Below are 24,552 nucleotides of genomic sequence, written 5' to 3' on the forward strand. Positions count from 1 at the left end.
ATTACACATTGCCTACAAAAAGAAAATAGGGTTTAGTCAATGTGCTTTTAGCTATTTGTTGCAATAAAAGTTATAAACCGTGAAACCTTGACATGACTTTCTTTTGAATTTTAACAGGAAGTTTGAATTTCTATTACAAGAGCAGACGTTTCTATGGAGATCATTTACAAAAGCAAGATTTGACTTGGCAACGATCCAACCTTTTCCATCAAAATATGCAGCAAATGTCATTCTGGTCTCAGCCCATATATAAAGTCACGATCAGTCAAACGACATCATAACTCTCATAGAAGATAGTGCAATTCAAGAGAAACGAAGTGCAGCTTGCACTGGGGCAGGATCTGCAGTGGATTGGAATTCAGTAGGGAAAACTAGGAGGTGCAAACAATAAAGAGAAAAGGCAAAGACAAAGAAAAGATGGGAAGCAACTGAACAAAATCATGGTGTGAAGAGAATAAAGCAATTGGGGTGAGCAATGTTAAAAATAGAAGTAGAGGAGTTTCGAATGATGGGAAAGAGGGAAAGAATAACTTCTGCAATTTGTAAGCTTTAAGGAAATAAATGTGCTAAAAGTTTAATTCAATAAGCCCCAGCATTGACATTTAAACACTGGAGTGCCCCTGTTTTGATTGATCTTTATTAAGCTTTTCTTGAATTGAAAGATCTTCACTTTATCCAGCAGCAAGTTTCCTTTTTTTTATTGTCACTGATTTCCTTCCGCTGGGACATGTTCACTCTGCACCAACTGTGCGCAATGGACTTCTCCGCCCTAACTTCATATCACACATGCTGACCCTTTTACTTCTGTATGTCGCAAGATACAACCCTTACCACTCACATGATAGTTCTTGTCGATCCTGCCTTTCTGCATTTTTCACAGCTGTTTCTCCTCATTTAATAACCTGTGCGATTAACCTGTATGATTTATCGGTGTAAATGCTACTTGCAGGCTGTAGCTTACTGTAAAGCAGTAAAATGAGATCGGTACATTAACTCCGGAAGGTGCTTAGCTGATCATGAGAGTAGCACAAGCTGCTATGTGTAGCTCCATCCCAAAAACAATGGGGCAATTTTAACCCCCCCTCCCCCCTCACTTCCTTGCAGGTGGAGACAGAAATGGGAGCAATGGTAATGGATTTGGGGACAGCATGTGTAATTCCTTTCCAATCTGCTTGACTGCAGTTTTATATTAAAAGGGCGGCATGGTGGCACAGTGGTTAGCGTTGCTGCCTCACAGCGCCAGGGACCCGGGTTCAACTCCCGGATTGGGTCACTGTCTGTGTGGAATTTGCACTTTCTTCCCATGTCTGCGTGAATTTCCTCCGGGTGCTCTGGTTTCCTCCCACAGTCCGAAAGACGTGCTAGTTAGGTGCATTGGGCGTGGTAACTTCTCCCTCAGTGTACCCGAACAGGCGCCAGACTGTGGCGACTAGGGGATTTTCACAGTAACTTCATTGCAGTGTTAATGTAGAACATAGAACTTAGAACATAGAAAAGCTACAGCACAAACAGGCCCTTCGGCCCACAAGTTGTGCCGAACATGTCCCTACCTACTAGGCTTACCTATAACCCTCTATCTTACTAACTTCCATGAACTTATCCAAAAGTCTCTTAAAAGACTCTATCGAATCTGCCTCCACCACCACTACTGGCAGCCGATTCCACGCACCCACCACCCTCTGAGTGAAAAACTAACATCTCCTCTGTACCTACTCCCCAGCACCCTAAACCTGTGACCTCTTGTGGCAACCATTTCAGCCCTGGGTAAAAGCCTCTGAGAATCCACTCTATCAATACCTCTCAACATTTTATACACCTCTATCAGGTCACCTCTCATCCTTCGCTTCTCCAAGGAGAAAAGACCTAGCTCTCTCAAGCTATCCTCATAAGGCATGCCACCTAATCCAGGCAACATCCTTATAAATCTCCTCTGCACCCTTTCTATGGCTTCCACATTCTTTCTGTAATGAGGCGACCAGAACTGGGCACAGTACTCCAGGTGGGGTCTGACCAGGGTCCTATACAGCTGCAGCATTATCTCCCGATTTCTAAACTCAATTCCTCTATTAATGAAGGCCAGTATTCCATACGCCTTCTTAACCACAGCCTCTACCTACGACACTGCTTTGAGCGTCTATGAACCCGGACCCCAAGATCCTTCTGATCTTCCACACTGCCAAGTGTCTTACCCTTAATATTATATTCTTTCATCCTATTCGATCTGCCAAAATGAACCACCACACACTTATCTGGGTTGATGTAAGCCTACTTGTGACTAATAAATTAACTTTAACTTTAAATTACAGGTGACAAGGACACTTTTGAACCCTGGGGCCAGCGAGATGGACTGGGCTGGTCTTTTGGATTGTTTTGATTCCAACGTTCCTCTGCTATTTACCCCACTGAACGGCACATCAGTTACTTGCTCAATATGCTGTCATAATAAGAACATAAGAACATAAGAACCAGGAGCAGGAGTAGGCCATCTGGCCCCTCGAGCCTGCTCCGCCATTCAATAAGATCATGGCTGATCTTTTCGTGGACTCAGCTCCACTTACCCGCCCGCTCGCCATAACCCTTAATTCCTTTACTGTTCAAAAATTTATCTTTCCTTAACTTAAAAACATTCAATGAGGTAGCCTCAACTGCTTCACTGGGCAGGGAATTCCACAGATTCACAGATGGCCTACTCCTGCTCCTGGTTCTTATGTTCTTATGTTCTTATGACGACAGCATATTGAGCAAGTAACTGATGTGCTGTTCAGTGGGGTAAATAGCAGAGGAACATTGGAATCAAAACAATCCAAAAGACCAGCCCAGTCCATCTCGCTGGCCCCCAGGTTCAAAAGTGTCCTTGTCACAACTTCTTTGTGTGAAGAAGTTCCTCCTCAACTCAGTCCTAAATCTGCTTCCCCTTATTTTGAGGCTATGCCCCCTAGTTCTAGTTTCATCCGCCAGTGGAAACAACTTCCCTGCTTCTATCTTATCTATTCCCTTCATAACCTTATATGTTTCTATAAGATGTATCGTGACTGATGTCACAGGTGTGGTGGTAGTACGTGAGCTGCTATTGACCTCACTACAGGCCACACCCACATAGTACTGCCAATGATCATTATTTCTTCTTTTCAAACACTGCTCCGTGCTTCTGCTCACTGCTTCCTCCCCCATTGCTGCTCCACCACTCGATCAGAGACCTGGCAAACTGCTTATTTAAAGAATGGAACCGTCTTTTTAGATCAAGGTATTGGATTCTGTACTGAAAATCCAACACCACTACAACCATTCTCCAAACAGTTTAGTATTGCTGGCGTAAAGAGGCTGTGTAATTTTATAGTTGCCTTTGTGCAGATCTAAAGCTCACAGTTGAAATAATTTTATTCCTTAGTTTATTTATGTGAAAGCCACACATTTGGTCAAATAAGGGAATTGCTTAAGAGCAAGCAAGGCTCACTAAGTTGTACACTGAGGATTGAGTGCAAGTGAGACCAAATGCCGAAACCCTGGGCATTTGGTACAGTAACGGAGGTACTATATGGCTTATACGAAGGAAAGGTTGCTCCGAAGGGAAGCCAAAGACATTGCGATCTGAAGATCTGAAGCTCGGATACGTGTGTAGGTAGGTGACTGGTGAGATTAAAGTCTTTTCCTCTACCTTGGAGGGGTCATTTAAATCAGTTGTATGGTGATATAAATATTATAACTACAGCGTAACCAGTTAAACTCCATAACATAGTTGCAGGTAATCGTTGAGAGCTATTCTAAACCTGAAATATAATGAGTTAAATTAAAAATAATGACAGTGCAGGTGATGTGTTGTAAGAGTGGCATGTTGGAACTGGTGGATAGTTATGTGATCTCCAGTACTCGGATCTGCAGAATGCCTGCAGCTGACGATGTTTGGCTCAGAGTTGAATGGGTGGAGTCTGAGCTTCAGGCACTGTGGTGCACTCAAGAGGATGAAAGTTACCCAGGCCTTTTGTTTGAGGAGGCAGTCACACCCCTGAAGCTGGATACTTCAGATTTAGTGATCAGGTCCAGAAGGCTGTCACTGCAAGAGAAGTAGGTATGGGGGTTCAGAAGGTAACAACAGAGGAGCCTCAGCCCTTGTAATTGTCCAACAGGTTTGATGTTCTTGCAATGTGTGTAGAACAGGAAGGATGAGCAAACTGATGTAGAAACATAAAAACACAGAAAACAGGAGCAAGAGGAGGTCCTTGGTCCTTTGAACCATTCATTATGATCAGGGCTGATCATCCGACTCAATAGCCTGATCCCACTTTCCCCCTTTATCTTTTAATCCCCTTCACCTCAAATGCTATATTTAACTGCTTCTTGAAAACAGTCAATGTTTTGGCCTCAATTGCTTTCTGTGATAGAGAATTCCATAGGCTGGCCACTCTCTGGGTAAAGAAATTTCTCCTCATCTCTGTCCTAAACGTTCTACCCTTTATCCTCAGACTGTGACCTCTCCACCATCAGGAATATTCTTCTTATATCTACCCTGTCTAGTCCTGTTAGAAGTTGATTGATTTCTATGAGATCTCCCCCCACCCCACCCCACCCCGCCTCATTCTCCTGAACTCCAGTGAATATAACCCGAACCGACTCAGTCTCTCCTCATACGCCAGTCTCGCCATTCCAGGAATCAGTCTTGTAAACCTTCTTTTGATTTAATTTGATTTATTATTGTCACATGTATTATCATACAGTGAAAAGTATTGTTTCTTGCGCGCTATACAGTCAAAACATATCGTTCATAAAGAAGGAAACAAGAGAGTGCAGAAAGTAGTATTACAGTCATAGCTAGGGTGTAGAGAAAAATCAACTTAATGTGAGGTAGGTCCATTCAAAAGTCACAGCAGCAGGGAAGAAGCTGTTCTTGAGTCGGTTGGTAAGTGACCTCAGACTTCTGTATCTTTTTCCCGGCGGAAGAAGGTGGAAGAGAGAATGTCCGGGGGTGCGTGGGGTCCTTAATTATGCTAGCTGCTTTGCTGAGGCAGCGGGAAGTGTAGACAGAGTCAATGGATGGGAGGCTGGTTTGCATGATGGATTAGGCTACATTCACGACCTTTTGTAGTTCCTTGCGGTTTTGAGCAGAGCAGGTGCCATACCAAGCTGTGATACAACCAGAAAAATGCTTTCTATGGTGCATCTGTAAAAATTGATCAGAGTCGTGGCTGACATGCTAAATTTTCTTAGTCTTCTGAGAAAATAGAGGTGTTGGTGGGCTTTCTTAACTATAGTGTCGGCATGGGGGGACCAGGACTGGTTGTTGGTGATCTGGACTCCTAAAAACTTGAAGCTCTCAACCCTTTCTACTTTGTCCCCATTGATGTAGACAGGGGCATGCTCTCCTTTACGCTTCCTGAAGTTGATGACAATCTCCTTCATTTTGTTGACATTGAGGGAGAGATTATTGTTGCCGCACCAGTTCACCAGATTCTCTATCTCATGCCTGTATCCTGTCTCACCATTGTTTGAGATCCGACCCACTACGGTGGTGTCGTCAGCAAACTTGGAAATCGAATTGGAGGGGAATTTGGCCACACAGTCATAGGTGTATAAGGAGTATAGTAGGGGGCTGGGAACACAGCCTTGTGGGGCACCGGTGTTGAGGATGATCGTGGAGGAGGTGTTGTTGCCTGTCCTTACTGATTGTGGTCTGTGACTTAGGAAGTTCAGGATCCAGCCACAGAGGGGGGTGCTGAGGCCCAGGCCACGGAGTTTGGAGATGAGTTCCGTGGTAATAATAGTGTTGAAGGCTGAGCTGTAGTCAATAAATAGAAGTCTAATATAGATGTCCTTGTTACCTAGGTGTTGCAGGGTTGCGTGCAGGGCAAGGGAGATGGCGTCTGCTGTGGACCTGTTGCAGCAGTAGGCAAACTGTAGTGGATCCAGGTAGTCCGGGAGGCTGGAATTGATTCGTGCCATGACCAGCCTTTCGAAGCACTTCATAATGATGGATGTCAGAGCCACCAGCCAAGAGTCATTAAGGCACGCTGCCTGGTTTTCCTTAGGTACCGGGATGATGGTCATCTTCTTGAAGCAGATAGGGACCTCAACTTATTGTAGAGAGAGGTTGAAGATGTGTGTGAATACCCCCGCCAGCTGATCTGCGCAGGATCTGAGTGCTTGTCCGGGTACCCCATCTGGGCCAATCGCTTTCCGTGGGTTTCTCTGCACTTTCGTGGGTTTTCTGCGCTTTCTCTGCACTCCCTCGCGAGCAAGGACATTCTTCCCCAAATCAGGAGACCAAAACTGCATACAATATTCCAGGTGTGGCCTCACCAAGGCCCTGTATAATTGCATCTAGACATCCCTGCTCCTGTACTCGAATCCTCTCTCTATGAAGGCGAACATACCATTTGCCTTTATTACTGCTTTCCGTACCTGCATGTTTGACCATAGCATCATGGTGCATTGAATTGGGGAGAATAAAAATGAATTTAGTAGTAATAGAGGCAATATAATTAGAGGGAGAGACATTGTTCTCTGCAGCCAAGGCCATCTGTCCTGAAGGTGTTACAATTCCAGTTGGTATTACAACTGGAAGGGATTGTCCCAGAATGGGACCCTGGCTCAGAAGGCTGTGGGGGGATCTTGCCAGCTCGTCACGCAGGTCGATTGGTGTGGCGAGATGGTACGATCTTGCAACAGGGGAGAAACTGGGTTTGCGTTCGGTTTCTTGCCTCTGGCGATATTACCGGCCTTGTTCTGCTGACATAACCAGGGCAGGAGGCTGATTTAAATATATATGATATAATTTTAATATTATTAGTGAGACCGAGACGTAATCGTCTGGTCTCACTTGCCTTAGCAACCTCGCCGGTGGAGGTTCCCACCAGCGAGGATCACGTATGATCCCCAACAATGGGGACCTGATGTGCTGGCCTTTCCGGTGGGACTGGAGGCCATTGAGATGCCCCGGGTCAACAGGGCAGGGATGGGCATTGCCCCTTGGCAATGCCAGCCTGGAACCCTGGTACTGCCCTCCGGGCACCTTAGCACTGCACACTGGGCATCGGGCAGTGCCAAGGAGTGGGTTCTAAGGGGAAGGGCATGGCCTAAGGGAAGGACACGGCCTGAAGGGGGTGGGACCTGATGGCTAGGCAGGGCATGGGGTGTTCCATAGGGGCTTCTTACTCTGCATCGGGGATCGCTGGGGTGGCGCTCGGGCAGTGGGGAGTAGGGATGGTGATTGGCTAGTGGGGGAGTTGGGGGCAGCGATCAGGGGCGGCCATGATTGGGGGTGATCGGGGGTTGTGGTGTGATGTCCAGGGAGGGGCATTTCAGGGGGGAAGTGACAATTTCCCTGGACATAGTACACTGGAAGATTGGGTCATATGCACAATAGTGCCCTCTAGCAGTCTGCAGCCAGCTTCCCAGCATGAAAAGACTCCATCTACTCCCCCTATTGGCGGGAATCACACTGTTCCTCATTCTCTTTTCTAACTGCCATAAGATAGTGTCTGGGAGCTCACCCAAAAATTGGGCATCATTCTGTCCTGTTTTCACACTTGTTCAGCTCTTAGAATATTTTTGGTAAGATTGCCCCCCATAACTTTTACTTTTTTCAGAAAATGTGGATGAATAGTGTCACAGAGCTGCCAATTAGCTTTTAACAACAAAAACATTCATTGAACACAAAAGGCCTGACTTTAAGATGATGCTTCCTCCTACTCATCTTCACAAATGTGCACAGATTATAGCAATAACACAGATAGATTACAAAATACATCTTGTGCAATAATGTTTTTGTTAATTAAATAGTCCTCGCAAGCCAACAGGCTAATTATGGTCAGGCACACCCAACGCTGAAACCAAGTGGGAGATGTCACCCAATTGAACTCTGCGGATTTCTCTTCAAGATCCCCCCCAGATGTTTTTCATCTGAGTGTTTCCAAACTTTACTCTCAAATAAACGTGCTTTAGAATCTTCTTACAAACAAGGCTTTCTCTCAGCTCTTTTAGCAAGGATCCACCTCCAGGATTTCCAACTCCCTTTCAGTATTCTTTCATCTTGAATTGCCACATGTGGACATACACACAAATCTCTCAAGTACTCAAGTCTTCAGCAGAATACTATTGCCCCAAAGAATAGAAATAAGAACAGTAAACTGTCCAATTGCTTTGGCTTGGCTCTAGCCAACCTCAACATCTCTTCTCTTCCCAGTTCTGTTTTTAACCTCAGTGAGTAGGACCCTGCTCAAATTCCAGTTTCTGTTTCCCTTTTTACTTCAATCTTCATGGAAACCTTTCCTTTTATTGCCTAGTTTCTGCAACTTGCGTTTTTTCCCATTACTCCAATGTATGGCTGTCCTGCTTCCAGCAGCACTGAGAGCTGTTCACTCTAGTTTCTTAGCCTCAACTGCTCTTAAGTTCAGTTAAACACAATTACAAAGTCTATTTTATCTAAAATGGCCCCTGGTTGCTAAGCAACATCTCATTCTTTTCCAAACTCGTGTTTATCTTTCGTGTCATAAATTGTCCCAGCACTATGTAGGCATAGTTTGAACTGAAACCAAGAAAAACCTTTTGATGGACATGAATCTAACTAGTGTTTTATCCTTTCTTGCACAGAAACATTAAATTAAACCCACTCATATCTATACCTTATTTCTAATATCCATCAATACAAACGTAGATAACTAACCAGAAGGATGTGGATGCTTTGGAGAGGGTGCAAAGAAGGTTTACCAGGATGTTGCCTGGTCTGGAGAGTTTTAGGTATAAGGGGAGGTTGGGTAAATTTGGATTGTTTTCACTCGAACCTCTGAGGCTGAGGGGTGACCTGATGGAGGTCTACTCGGAGGCATTGGTAGGGTAGGTAGTCAGAGGCTTTTTCACAGGGTGGAAAGGTCAAGTACAAAAGGGCACAGGTTCAAGGTGAGAGAGGGAAAGTTTAGGGGAGATGTGCAGGGAAACTTCTTCACACAGAGGGTGGTGGGTGCCTGGAATGCACTGCCAGTGGAGGTAGTGGAAGCAGGAACGTTAGCAATGTTCAAGGTGTATCTTGATAGTCATGTGAATGGGAGGCGAACAGAGGAGTAAAAACCATGTATGAGTGTTAATTTGTGGGTCTAAATAAGGATTAGGAATTGACGCAGGCTTGGTGGGTCGAAGGGCCTGTTCCTGTGCTGTGCTGTTCTTTAATACTACTTCTTTTTCCCAACAAAGGTGATGTTGCTTAAGAACATATCCTCAAGGTTGGAGAGTAAATTGCAATGGGAGGATAAGAATCCAGTTGGCATTGTGGGCACCAATGACATAGGTAGGATTAAGACAGAAGCTCTGCCAAGTGAGTATGAGAAGCTGGGGTCTGAATTAAAAAGCATAACCACAAAAGTAATAATCCATGGATTACAACCTGAACCACAAGTAGATAAGTGTTGAGTTGATAAGATCAGGGAGTTGAATGTGTGGCTCGAAGATTGGCATGGGAGAAGTGGATTTCAATTCATGGGACTCTGGCACCAGGACTAAAGAAAGTGGGAGCTGTACCATGGGGAGGGTCTTCACCTGAAATACACTGGGGTTAGTGTCCTGATGAATCGTGTACCCAGGGCAATGGAGAGGGCTTTAAATGAAATAGTGGGGGGATGACAAGGAAAGCTTGTGGTATTGAGCCTATCTCTTGGCCAGCATACCAGTTCAAGTCCCAGTTCAGGAATTGGTGGACGTGGAAGGTGCGTTCTTAATGTGGTGAAGGGGGCTGATTTTCAACCTGCAAATCCCTCCAACATGTCTGATTGAAAGCGGTAAAAAGCAGGAGAGTTTCCTGGTGGGCCATACTCCTCAGACATTCATTGAGAATCAGTGATTGATGATTGTCCTCTTTGAGGCACCTTGCAGCACTCCAGGCATACTGCCATATGGCACTGAGGTTTGCAGAGCTGCTCCTGCCCCTTCACGGCTGCCACACGCAGCGAGGTGCTGCTGTGATGCTTGAAAGGACTGCGCATCGTCTACTTGCTTCACTGTGCATGCTGGTGAAGTTCTTAACAAAATGATCACACGCTCCAGAGGCTGCCTGGCCTTCCAATGATGAGGCCATTGGCAGACGAGATTATGACTACTCATTCTGAGGTTGATGTCCTTCATTAAGATGCTGGGAATAGTAAAGAAGGCTGTAATGTTGAGGCAGGATGGAGGGCACAGGTGAAAGAAGCTGATATGAGTTAGTCACCATCATCGACCTGGAACCTGATGGCAATAAGGGCCTCATGAACACTGCTGCTGTGGTCAGCTATGGCCTCGTTCTCTGAGGCCTCAACATCCTCACCTTCATTGAGGTCAAGTGTCTCGACATTCTCCGCATTGGAGGAGACGTACAGCTCCTCCATCTCTCCATCTGGCAGCTCATTCTCCACCTCCTTTGGAGCACCAGGTTCTGTGCAAACCACAATGATGCGGGACACCCTTGGGGGACAGTAATGGAAACTCTTGACTGGTTCAGGCATCTGAAAGGCAGCCTCAGCGTGCCAATGGTCTGCTCAATCAAGGAACGTGTCACGAATTGGGGTGCATTGTATCCCTCCTCTGAAGCAGCCTGTGGCTACCAAATGTGCATCACTCACCACATCAATGCGCCAACTGTGAATGCTGTGAGAGTCCTCAAAGATCCGTGGCACCTGCGAGTGTAAGTTATGCAAATTCCCAGGATATCTCATGCAGATCTCCCTAATCTGTTTCCGGTGGTCACAGATCGGCTGAATATTGAGAGAGTGAAAGCTTTTTCCATTGATGAATCATTGTCACTGTTGTCAGGGTTATCTTGGCAACAGTGCCAGATGCATGGAGTCGGTGGCATCTTGCAGCTGTGGGGAGTTGGGGATCGCTGCAAATCCCCCTGCTCTGGAAGCCTGGCTGACAATCCAGGGAGAGCTGGCTGTAATTGTGTGCCTTACTGAAAAGGCCATTCGTCACTTCTCGGAAGCATTTTTTTGTGATATTCTGCAGAAGTCTCCAGTGGGATTAGCCACTGACAAAAAGGTTACGTGCAGCAGTTACCTTTAGAGCCACTGGCAAAGCGTGGCCTCCCAGGCCGTGCCACATCAGGTCCTCCTGACAAATTTGGCAGAAACGTTGACAATTGAAGGTGTCTTTGGCACTGTCATGTGCAAGTGTAAGAGGCCTCTTTGGTCTATCCTAGGTTACGCCTAATGTCTCCATGGAATTGGTCTCTCCGCCTCAGCACCTGGGTCTTGATGGGATGCTGCTGGTCCATGTTCATCAGGGAGAGAATCTTTGCGTCGCCCACCTGACAGTGATGTGCCCTTCTTCTCCACTAATTACATGAGAGCCATGAAAAAACCTGCTGCCTCCAATGCACACTCTCCTCATGTCTGCGGAAAAATTCATCAAAGACATGAACGTCCGTTACTCTGAATGATCACCTTGCATTGCCAAGCTGGGGAATCACGGTGAGGCTCTTGGGCTGCATTCCATCCCCAGATTCTCCCTTGCAGCTTTAGCACAGCCTTAAACATCACTGGAAGCAGAAAGCAGTCCCTTCAACCCACTGCGCCCCCTCCGCCCCCCCGCCATCATCCCCCTCCTCCCACCCTGCAATCCCTGTACAACTCCCCCACACCATTCAACCCAGGTTAAATCTCACGGGATCCAGGTGAGGTAGCCAAATGGATACAAAATTGGCTTGATGACAGTAGACAGAGGGTGGTTGTAGAGGGTTGTTTTTCAAACAGGAGGCCTGTGACCAGCGGTGTGCCTCAAGGATCGGTCTGGATCCACTGTTATTTGTCATTTATATTAATGATTTGGATGAGAATTTAGGAGGCATGGTTAGTAAGTTTGCAGATGACACCAAGATTGGTGGCATAGCGGACAGTGAAGAAGGTTATCTAGGATTGCAACGGGATCTTGCTCAATTGGGCCAATGGGCTGACGAATGGCAGATGGAGCTTAATTTAGATAAATACGAGGTGATGCATTTGGTCGATCGAACCAGGATAGGACTCACCCAGTTAATGGTAGGGTGTTGGGGAGTTACAGAACAAAGAGATCTGGGGGTACATGTTCATAGCTCATTGAAAATGGAGTCACAGGTGGGCAGAGTGGTGAAGAAAGTATTTGGCATGCTTGGTTTCATTGGTTAGAACATTGGATACAGGAGTTGGGATGTCCTGTTGAAGTTGTACAAGACATTGATAAGGCCACACTTGGAATACTTTGTACAGTTTTGGTCACCCTATTATAGAAAGGATATTATTAAACTAGAAAAAGTGCAGAAAAGATTTACTAGGATGCTACTGGGACTTGATGGTTTGAGTTATAAGGAGAGGCTGGATAGACTGAGACATTTTTCTCTGGAGCGTAGAAGGCTGAGGTGTGATCTTATAGAGGTCTATAAAATAATGAGGGGCATAGATCAGTTAGATAGTCAATATCTTTTCCCAAAGGTAGGGGAGTCTAAAACTAGAGGGCATAGGTTTAAGGCGAGAGGGGAGAGATACAAAAGGTCCAGAGGGGCAATTTTTTCACACAGAGGGTGGTGAGTATCTGGAACAAGCTGCCAGAGGTAGTAGTAGAGGCGGGTACAATTTTGTCTTTTAAAAAGCATTTAGACAGTTACATGGGTAAGATGGGTATAGAGGGATATGGGCCAAAATTGGGACTAGCTTCGGGGGTTAAAAAAAGGGGTGACATGGACAAGTTGGGCCGTAGGGCCTGTTTCCATGCTGTAAACCTCTATGACTCTATGACTCAGTCCCCCAACGCCCCAGGTGTGACAGTGTATTCATAATGTGGTTTGGATCTGGATGGGTGCAGCCAGGTGCGATTAACCTCAGGCAGGGCACAGGCAGACTGCCTTCTAGAACCCAGACTTGCACTAATGTAAGTGTGGTGAACCATCGTTGGTTCACCACTGGGGGTTGTTATTATGTTACTGTTGGGCTAGGGTGTTATTACTGTGGGGGTTGTACTATGTTGTTGGGTTAGGGTGTTTACCTGTTATAAGTGTTATCATGGCACATTCCAGTGGGGTCCCGCCTCCGGTGGCAGGGTATAAGACCCCCTGCTCCGGCAGGACCCCTTCAGTCTGAACTGGTGTATTCGTGTTAGTAGTTTCATTGTTACTGTATTAAAGCCTTCAATACTAAAGCCTTGATTCCAGGTGCTCATTGACGCGCATCAATTTAATACAGTAAACAGAGAGTATGGAACAGATCCTAAAACCGGATCGTCTGACACTGGACCCACGTGCGGTCGGTGCAGCTAACACATTCGAACATTGGTGGAAGTGCTTCGAGGACTACCTGGCAGCCTCGGTAGCTATCACTACGGACAGTGATAGACTCCAGGTCCTCCACGCGAGGGTAAGCGACACGATTTACCTAGCCATTCGTGCAGCTCCCACTTACCAGGGTGCCGTCGAGCTCCTAAAGAATAGGTACATTACGCCACCCAACGAGATACATGCTCGTTACCTCCTCGCTACACGACGTCGGCAGTCGGGCGAAACCATAGAGGATTACGCCAATGAGCTCCTGCAGCTTGCCAGGGGTTGCGACTGTAAGGACGTCTCCGCCGAGCAGTACATGTACGACCTCGCCCGAGACGCGTTCGTAGCAGGGGTAGGGTCCTCGTACATCAGGCTTAAATTACTAGAAAAGGGAAAACTCAACTTGACCCAGGCAATGGGGATGGCCGTGAGGTTGGAGGCGGCGTCGAAGAGCTTGGCGCTGTACCCCGAGGACCACGTGCAGTCAACGTGGTTGGAGCAAGCTCTGCTCCCTCCTCGCCCCGCGAACCCGCGCTCCCAGATCGATTCGACGACGGCGGCAGCTCCAGGTGGCCAGCGATGCTATTTTTGCGGTGGGGCCAAGCATCCACGGCAACAGTGTCCGGCAAGAACGGCAATCTGCAGCCAGTGCGGTAAAAAAGGCCACTACGGCAAAGTCTGCAGGTCCAAACCTAAAAACGGCAGTGCAGCTTGTAACCCTCCAGAACGGAGACCATCTCTTTCGGCGCCGCAGTACCCACGAGGTCCGACCACGTGCGATCTCAGGACGGCGCCATCGTGGCAAACAGAGGAGGAGGAAGACCACCAGGAGTCGCTGCGCTTGGCGCCCTCGCCCACGTGCGATTCATGGGGGCGGCCATCATGGTCCACGACGACTAGGAGCGACCAGCAGGGGTCCTCAGCATCCACATCGGCAGCATGCAGCTGCGACCAGCAGGGGTCCTCAGCATCCACATCGGCAGCATGCAGTGACGCCCAGGGGCCAACGGTGGCGTCGATCTCTCTGGATCAGACCAGGCATTACAGACTGGAACATTCCATGATGGAGGTAAAGGTTAGTGGCAGAACTGTGAATTGTCTGTTTGACAGTGGGAGCACCGAAAGTTTCATACACCCTGAAACTGCTAAAAGGTGTGGACTCCGGGTTCTCCCTGCCAAACAGACAATTTCCATGGCATCACAGTCCCGGTCTGTACCGATCCAAGGACGATGTATGGTAACTCTTGAGGTACAGGGCACAGTTTACGAGCAATACAGGCTCCTTGTGCTACCTCACCTTTGCGCGCCAATTCTCCTCGGACTAAACTTTATGGTCCACATGAAGAGTGTGATCCTACAGTACGGTGGGCCACTCCCTTCACTGGCAGTAGGGAACCAGCCGCAGCCTCCAAATTGCCCAAAGCGCCCCGCGTGCAATCTATCCACCCTGAAGATCACGACACCATCCCTTTTTAAAAATCTGGTACCTGGCTGCAAGCCCATCGCTACTAAAAGTAGGCGTTACAGCGCTGAGGACCGGATCTTTATTAGATCTGAGGTTCAGCGGCTCCTCAAGGAAGGGATCATACAGGCCAGTGCTAGTCCGTGGAGAGCGCAGGTCGTGGTAGTCAAAAGCGGAAACAAACCTCGGATGGTCATCGACTATAGTCAGACCATTAATAGATACACACAGCTGGATGCATATCCTCTCCCGCGCATTTCTGATATGGTCAATCAGATTGCGCAGTACCGAGTGTTTTCTACCATAGACCTTAAGTCCGCCTACCATCAACTCCCCATCCGCCCAGAGGACCGACAATATACGGCCTTTGAGGCGGATGGTCGTCTATACCAATTCCTCAGGGTTCCATTTGGTGTCACCAATGGGGTCTCGGTCTTCCAGCGTGCTATGGACCGAATGGTGGACCAGAACGGGTTGCGGGCTACCTTCCCGTACCTGGATAACGTCACCATCTGCGGCCATGACCAGCAGGACCACGACACGAATCTCCAACACTTTCTGCGCACTGCATCTCGCCTGAATCTGACCTATAACAGGGAGAAGTGCGTATTCCGTACGCGTAAGTTAGCCATCCTCGGATACGTGGTGGAAAACGGGGTCATTGGCCCTGATCCAGACCGTATGCGCCCACTCACTGAACTTCCCTTGCCCGCTAGCACGAAAGCACTGAGGAGATGCCTCGGGTTCTTTTCGTATTATGCACAGTGGGTCCCCAACTACGCGGACAAAGCTCGTCCGCTCATTAAGTCCACGACCTTCCCACTTACGCCGGAGGCCCAATTGGCCTTCAAGGTTTTGAAAAGCGACATCTCGAAAGCCACGATGCACGCGGTGGATGAATCCATCCCTTTCCAGGTGGAGAGTGATGCATCTGACTTCGCCCTAGCCGCCACACTAAACCAGGCAGGCCCGTCGCGTTTTTTTCCCGCACCCTTCAAGGCCCAGAGATTCGGCACTCAGCGGTGGAAAAGGAGGCTCAGGCCATTGTGGAGGCAGTCAGACACTGGCGCCATTACCTGGCAGGTAAGCGGTTCACCCTGATCACGGATCAACGATCCGTGGCGTTTATGTTCAGTAACACGCAGAGGGGCAAGATCAAGAACGATAAGATCTTGCGGTGGAGAATTGAGCTCTCCACCTATAATTACGATATTATGTATCGTCCAGGGAAGCTCAATGAGCCCTCGGATGCCCTCTCGCGCGGAACATGCGCCATCATGCAGGAGGACCGCTTGAAGGCTCTCCACAATGATCTGTGTCATCCTGGAGTCACCAGACTCTACCACTTCATCAAAGCCCGCAACCTGCCCTACTCGGTGGAGGATGTCAGGTCAGTCACTAGAAGCTGTCGGATTTGCGCAGAATGCAAACCACACTTTTATCGACCAGACCGGGCACATTTGGTCAAGGCCACTCGCCCTTTTGAGAGGCTGAGTGTGGATTTTAAGGGCCCCCTTCCCTCAACGGACCGGAATGTCTATTTTCTCAATATAATAGACGAATATTCCCGGTTTCCGTTTGTTTTCCCCTGTGCGGACACGTCAACTGCCACCGTCATCAAGGTTTTCAGTGAACTTTTTACCCTGTTCGGGTACCCCTGCTACATTCATAGCGACAGGGGCTCGTCGTTCATGAGCAACGACTTGAGGCAATTCCTGCTCTCATTCGGGATTGCCTCTAGTAGAACCACGAGCTACAACCCTAGGGGTAACGGACAGGTGGAAAGGGAGAATGCTACAGTCTGGAAGGCTGTCCTACTGGCACTGAAATCCAGGGGCCTTCCAGTCTCCCGTTGGCAGGAGGTCCTTCCAAATGCGCTCCATGCTATCCGCTCCCTCCTGTGTACGGCAACCAATGCTACTCCCCACGAGAGGATGTTCTCATTCCCTCGGAAGTCGTCCTCGGGGACCTCATTGCCAGCCTGGTTGACGTACCCAGGACCCGTCCTTCTGCGGCACCATGTGAGGGCTCGCAGGTCCGACCCCTTGGTCGAACCGATCCAACTCCTCCACGCCAACCCTCAGTATGCCTATGTGGCATATCCTGACGGGCGAGAGGACACTGTCTCCATTAGAGACCTGGCGCCCGCAGGGGACGTAGCAACCCCTGTCGCTCCTATTCCCCCAGTCACAAATCCACTACTCCTCATTACTTCCCCAGACGTGGCGCGGTCAGCACCGGGACCAGTGCATAACACTTTTACTCCCATGTACAGCTTGCCTGAGACTCGGAGATCGGCGCCACCATCATCATCACCACCACCACTACCACCAAACGTTCCAGGGTCCCCTGCACCATCGCCTCACCAGGGCCGGCCGGCCCGGGAGTCCTTGAGGGGACAGCCAGATGTTACTTTGAGAGAGCCACCACAAGCACCTGCTCCGTTTTCGCAACCGGTGTTGAAGAGATCGGCACCTGCTCCGGTTTCGCAACCGGTGTTGAGGAGATCGCAGCGTCGGTGCGGTCCTCCAGACCGTCTGGACTTGTGAATCCTGTTATTTTTTTTGTTATTGTCTGTTTTCGTCCACCCCGCCACCTTTTGTTCCTAAAGGAGGGGTGAATGTGGTGAACCATCGTTGGTTCACCACTGGGGGTTGTTATTATGTTACTGTTGGGCTAGGGTGTTATTACTGTGGGGGTTGTACTATGTTGTTGGGTTAGGGTGTTTACCTGTTATAAGTGTTATCATGGCACATTCCAGTGGGGCCCCGCCTCCGGTGGCAGGGTATAAGACCCCCTGCTCCGGCAGGACCCCTTCAGTCTGAACTGGTGTATTCGTGTTAGTAGTTTCATTGTTACTGTATTAAAGCCTTCAATACTAAAGCCTTGATTCCAGGTGCTCATTGACGCGCATCAGTAAGTAATTGTTAAAGTGTGGACAGTCTGAACCTCTCAGCTGTAATGTGTCTTTGGTGCATTTTGCATATGTATTTTAGCCGTCCCCTCTTTGCAGTTGGATCTTTCTGAACTTTGCACGTCCATAGGAAAGGGACAAGTAGTTATTCATATCCATGCAATATTTGGCCCCAAGCCTTTATGGAAATGATGCTGTTCTCCTTCTGCTATAAGATTGGATTCCAACCCCACCACAGCTGATGGGTGGTATTAGAACTCAATTAAAAAATTTGAAATTAGAAGTCGGAAAAGCCCATCTGGTTCACTAATGCCCTTGAGGAAAATAAATCTGCCATCCTTACCTGATGTGGCCTAAATGCAATGTGATTGATTCCTTAACTTCCCCCTGAAATGTCCTAGCAAGCCATTCAATTCAACAACTGCTGGCCCAGTCAGCAACACCGACGAAAGAATAAAGAAAACTCCCGCTCCCATCACTTTCCAAACTGTTACCCTCCCTCCAATCACTCATCTTGAAATATTTTCTCCGGATGTCACCATGCCCCACGTCAACCTCACCCCAACCCTCCTTGAGGCCTTATGCACAGTAACCTACCAAGACCACCACATAAGACCATCGCGTGCCCCACTCTTACTTACCACTTGCCCATTTACAAAGCTGCAGTTGCCTATCCGGACTGTGATTGTGTCATCTGCTGCCCAGTACCAAGTCACCGACTCTCTAGGACATAGGTGTTAGGGACTCTTCACCACTGACACAGAATAGACAGGCCCTCCCTCTCTCTGCAGCCAAGACATGAGCGTCAGTCATAACCTTATAGCATGCTGCGCACGGCCCAAGGACAACCTCTAACCTATCCCCCCCTTCTTCCTTTCACATCTAGCCAGTCATGAGTCTCTGTTCATCCATTCCTTCCTAGTCTCCAGTAGCCAACGCACTACCCCCACCAGTCGATTGTGTGCCTTACACCCTCCCACTTTCCTTTGCCTCTATCTCATCTCACAATCACCCTGACCCCAATATCCCCTCTCCACCCGAGCCCCTTGCAAGTCAAGCGTTTGCCTTCCAGCCCTTTCCTTCCTGCTGGTCTTGCCCGAACAGTCTTGGCATAAGGCAAGAGGAGCCAAAAGGCATGATAGTGAAAGGTAAGTGCTTGCTGCACGCACAGACCTCAAAGTCATGAGTAAAGTGCAATTGTCAGGTACGCATTACTTATATCCGACCATGATTCACGCCAGTCTAATTAGCCACTGGGGTGACCATTAGATTTGGAGTGGGAGCATGATTCTCGTGAGCTGGGTGCAAAGGACATTCATGAGATGCAAATGTGGTTCCAGATGTGGCATGCGGGAAACCAGACCCTCCATGAAAGGAGTGAGTGGAAATTTGGAATCTGTTTTTGCAGTGGCGGGAAACTGACTTTGGGCCTGCCTGCCATGATGCCTGCCACTGGTGGGACAAAGAAATCCCAACCACCAGCTGTGACCAACACAAGAAATTGAGGACGCATCAAATTTGAAGGAAATTATGTTCAGTGCTTTAAATTTTACTGGTAGGTCAGAGGATTTGGGAATATTTTAGGACCCAGAAGCGATGACTCAACTAATAAAAAAGCGAGAAGATGGAGTATGAGAGAAAACTAACAAGAAATTTAAAATCAGACCCCACAAATGGCTCTTGTCATGGCAGTCTTGGGGCAGCACAGTGACACAATGGTTACATGGCTGTCTCACAGCGCCAGGGACCCGGGTTCAATTCCAGCCTCAGTCTGTGTGGAGTTTGGCCTGTTGTCAACACGGATTTCCTCCGGGTGCTCCAGTTTCCTCCCACACTCCAGAGATGTGTGGGTTAGGTTGATTGGCCATGCTAAATTGCCCCTTAGTGTCATGGGGATTAGCAGGGAAAATGGGGGATAGGGCTTGGGTGGGATTGTTGTCGGTGCAGGCTCGATGGGCCGAATGACCTCCTTCTGAACTTTAGGGAGCCTATGATTCTATAAATATGGAGAGGCCCTCAAAGCCACAGGTGTACACCATTGGGAGAACCATTTTTCTGGCAAGTTCACATTCGCATTTATCCTGGTCTTCTATACTGCCCCGCTCCCACCTCCATCCGACCTCCCTCGCCGCCGCTCCCCCCCCGCCTTAGGGAGAAGAGGCTAAAGTCCCTTCTCTTCTTGTAGAATACCTTTGTTGCTGAATTTATCAAATTGGATCTGTACAAAATTGTGCAATTTAGCCCATTTCATATGCTAAACATATCAACAAAGTAGTTCTGTGCCATTTTATTATTCATTCAGGGGATGTAGGTGTTTTTGGTTCGGCCAACATTTTTGCCCATCCCTAATTGCCCTTGAATGAGTGGCTTGCCAGGATATTTGGCGACCGCATTGCTGTGGATCTGCAGTCACAAATAGGCCAGACCAGGTAAGATCAGTAGATTTCCTTCCCTAAAGGGACAATAGATGGCTGTTTACAACAATCGAGAATGTTTTCATGGTCACAAGTGTGACCAATCATGATGCTAAATTGTCATCACCCGTTTCAACTATTACTTTATATCTGTTTCCATTAAGTTGTTATGCCCGCAATTAAATCAATAATGTATTACTAGAAAGAAATTATCTATCAGCAGTACTGAAGATTTCGGTGGCACAGTGGTTAGCACTTGCTGCCTCACAGTGCCAGGGACCCAGGTTCAATTCCAGCCTGGGGTGACTGCGTGGAGTTTTCACGTTCTCGCCGTTTCTGCAGATGCTCCGGTTACCTCCCATAGTACAAAGATGTGCGGGGTTATGTTGATCGGTCTTGCTAAATTGCCCCTTAGTGTCAGGGGGATTAGAAGGGTAAATGCATGGGGTTATGGGGATGGGGCCCGGGTGGGGTTGTGGTCGGTGCAGTGTTGATGGGCCAAATGGCCTCCTTCTGTACTGTAGGGAGCCTATGATTCTATGATTCGTCCACCATGCATGATTTTATAATAATGGACCATTTCCAAACTTTCAGAAACTTCGCCCGAACTGAGGAAATCAGAGTCATAGAACACAACGTGAAGGAGCTGCGGAGATGGCTCATTCAAGCAAACTCTTTTCTTGGCAAAACAAGAAAATGCTGCTGCTCTTTTCACTATTGTTCTGTTCAATAACATTAACTGCCATAATCTACAGATCTCAGTTAAGATATGATATAATTACAGCGAGATCTCTTCAGTTTTTTGAAAATATAACCATGAAGCTGAAAAATGAAAGAAAGGAAGAAGCTGAAAGGGCCAAGGCTTCTAGAAAAGGATTTTGGTCAATGAACTCGATTGGACGACTTGGCAACCAGATGGGGGAGTACGCAACATTGTACGCATTGGCAAAATTGAATGGGCACCAAGCGTACATCTTGCCTGCCATGGCCAATTACCTGTCTCCAATCTTCAAAATTACCCTACCAACCCTCCATGATGAAGTGAGAAACAAAATAGCATGGAAAGGATATGGTCTCAATGACTGGATGGAGGATCAGTACCACAGTATCCCAGGAGATTATGTTATGCTCTCAGGATACCCGTGTTCTTGGACCTTTTATCATCACATCCGAGAAGAAATTCTCCGTGAGTTCACCTTTCATGACTTCATCAAAGACCAGGCCAATGCATTCCTGAGACGCATTGGAGGGGAGCGAAAGAATGTGACATATGTCGGTGTGCATGTTCGAAGGGGAGATTACGTACATGTCATGCCAGATGTGTGGAAAGGAGTCATAGCTGATAAGGAATATTTAGACACAGCAATGGCTTACTTCCGAAATAAATACAAAAACGTCGTCTTTGCAGTGACGAGTAACGGGATGGATTGGAGTAAACAGAACATTGATAATTCCAAAGGAGATGTTTTCTTTTCAGATGATCCAAAGCAATCCAGTACGGCGAATGACATTGCTATCCTTGCTCATTGTAACCACACTATAATGACAGTAGGGACATTTGGTTATTGGGCTGGTTACCTGGCAGGTGGGGAGACAATTTACCTCACAAACTTCACTCTGCCAGAATCGCCATTTCTAAAGTTATTTAAGTACGAAGCGGCTTTCTTACCTCAGTGGATTGGAATTCCTGCTGACCTCTCACCTCTTCTGCCCAAACAAACTTCAAATTAATTCAATGGCTACATGTGCTAAAATCTTCGAAGTTCATTCATTCCAACTTCAATTGCTTTTTCAATCTCCAAAATACCAAAATGAGGTTCTGGAGCATTATCTAGGTGTCCAGAGTGGCCACTGGAAGTTAAATTTATTTATTTTTAAAGTACTGATCTTGTCAAAGTCATTGTTTAATATATTTTAGTGTCTTGCAGTTATGTTGCTGAGGTTCATGAATGAAGGGGTTCATGATATATACTTCACATTCAACAATACAACATTGCAGTGTACAGTCAAAAACATCTTAGGTTAAAGATGGTCTCTTTGAGGAAACAGGTGTAAATTTAACTTCATTGTCTTTATTTTTTATTTTTATATGTGAGAATGTGAGACTGCCAACCATAATAACTCACCGCAGCAATCTCCAAAATAGCACAAAATGGGAACTTTGGTATAGAAAGAATGCTTCATACCACAATATTTATTAATACATAATGAACATTCTGTAGGTGTTGGAAATCTGAGATAAAATTAGTGTTGTTAAACAGCATGTCCTGCATTTTCTGCTTTTATATTTTTTTGATGAGCATTTTCTCTCGTATCCTGAATTATTTGAAACCTCCAGCCCAAATATTATTCACTCCTAAAGAAATTATTTAATCTTCATCGCTTGGGTGGAGAACCGGCAGAATGAATGATTAACCTGAATGGAATGATGGCATTCTGTCAATGCAACACTGGCCTTAACGTCTCAAAAACTAGAGCACAAGGGGTTTGGAATCATGCTACAACTACACAAAGTACTTGTTAGACCACACTGAGAGCACTGTGACTTGTTCTGGTCTCCACATCTTGTGAAGAGCATATTAACATTGGAGGGAGTGCAGAGTGGATTTTCTTGAATATCACTTGAACTCCCAAGCATTAAATTACACAGAGCGACTGAACAAAGGTTGTATACTTAGGATTCAGAAGATACAGAGGTGATTTGATTGAAGTCTTCAAGATGTTCTGGGGAACTGATCAGGAAAAGAGAGAACTAATCTTGAGAAACTGGGGAAACTAAAATTTGGGAATATATTCGAGGAGTGGGATTTTCTGGCCTCACTCATCCCAAAACTGTAAAATCCCACCCGAGGTCAATGGACCTTTCCATGTTCCACCCCTCGCCTACTCCGATTCCCGTGGTGGATGGGAAGGTAAAATTCTGGCCTAGGTGTCTCAGCAATGAAGCAAGGTAAAATTTCTAAAGGCAAAGGGTGGTAAAGGGTTGAAATTCTCTTCCACAATTGGCAGTTGATACTGGATTAACTTTAATTTTAAATCAGAGCTTAATTGATTTCTGTTTAAGCTATTAAGACATAGAAGAATCATAGAATCCTTACAGTGCAGAAGGAGGCCATTTGGCCCATCGAGCCTGCACCGACAATGATCCCACCCAGGCCCTATCCCTGTAACCTCATATAATTGCCCTGCTAATCCCCCTGACACCAATGGACAATTTATCATGGCCAATCAACCTAATCCGCACATCTTTGGACTGTGGGGAGAAACCCAAAGGAAACCCACACAGACACAGGGAGAACGTGCAAACTCCACACAGACAGTGACTCAAGCTGGGAATTGAACCCGGGTCCCTGGTGCTGTGGGGCAGCAATACCTCACCGTGCCGCAGATTTATGGAATTAGTTCACAGGTCTGTTCTCCGAATGGTGGAGCAGGCTCGATGGGCGAAATGACTTTCTCCTGTTTCCATGTTTCTGTTATGGAAATAAATCTAAATAAAGATTGGGGCTGTTTCTGTAATCGGTAAATGATTCCCCCCGCCCCAATAATTGTTAAAAACCCTGTTTAGAAATGCAATAATATTTTCTAAATCAATGTTGATCAAGAACACAGTTGCAAGTCAACAATCTCATGTTACATCAATCATATAGTTGTAACTTCATTGAGCAGAAGCTTTGTGCTGATTCTGTAATCAGATATGACAACCAATAACACACATGAAGCACGTTGGGGACATGTGTAGCCAGTTTTTGTGTCATTTTTCTTTTCCAAATTGTCATTTTATAATTGGTTCGTCTGATAGGTTTTAAATCTATTTAGATATGTGACACTGAATATTTTTTGTCACAGGACGGCATGGTGGCACAGTGGTTAGCACTGCTGCCTCACAGCTTCAGGGACTTGGGTTCGATTCCCGGCTCGGGTTACTGGCTGTGTGGAGTTTGCACATTCTCCCCATGTCTGCGTGGGGTTTCCTCCGGGTGCTCCAGTTTCCTCCCACAGTCCAAAGATGTGCGGGTTAGGTTGATTGGTCGTGCTAAATTGCCCCTTAGTGTCCTGGGATTCATAGGTTAGAGCAATTAGTGGGGTAAATATGTGGAGTTATGGGGATAGGGCCTGGATGGGATTGTTGTCGGTGCAGACTCAATGGACTGAATGGCCTCCTTCTGGACTGTAGAGATTCCATGAAATACTTATAATACAAGTTAAGCTCTGATCACACAAGCAACTGGAAGGAAAACCAGAGACATTGATCCACCGATGCTGTTTTATGATGGTAACATTTTTTATTATAATTAGTACTGGCAGAATTCGCTCACATTTAGAACCCACCCGGCACATTCAGTTTTTGCTTTCATTTATTGCAGCCTTTAAGTTCAATGATAAAATGTCTGGCACAATTGCTGTTTTGTGAACAACATTAAACTGTTTATTTTCTGTTTCTATAAATGACCAAAGCTGTTATTTAAATAGTGTTCCATGAAAATTATTGAATTAACCAGTTTGTAATAATGTG

At 46.9% G+C, this 24,552-nt stretch overlaps 1 protein-coding gene across 2 annotated transcripts in view; it reads left to right on the plus strand.

The window, feature by feature from the left end:
• LOC144500659 (galactoside alpha-(1,2)-fucosyltransferase 2-like) overlaps positions 1-23,135 on the plus strand; it is a 55,912-nt gene extending 32,777 nt beyond the window's left edge. Inside the window, exons 2-3 of one of the 2 annotated variants that reach the window (XM_078223954.1) lie at positions 118-468; positions 20,631-23,135. In XM_078223954.1, coding sequence (XP_078080080.1) covers positions 20,691-21,767 — 1,077 coding nt within the window. In that variant the 5' untranslated portion in view covers positions 118-468; positions 20,631-20,690 and the 3' untranslated portion in view covers positions 21,768-23,135. The remainder of the gene's footprint in view (positions 1-117; positions 469-20,630) is intronic. The other variant, XM_078223953.1, reaches the window with a different exon arrangement.
• The last annotated feature ends 1,417 nt before the right edge of the window (positions 23,136-24,552 follow it).

The sequence above is a fragment of the Mustelus asterias genome, chromosome 11 (assembly GCF_964213995.1).
Source record: "Mustelus asterias chromosome 11, sMusAst1.hap1.1, whole genome shotgun sequence".
Lineage (NCBI taxonomy): Eukaryota > Metazoa > Chordata > Chondrichthyes > Carcharhiniformes > Triakidae > Mustelus > Mustelus asterias.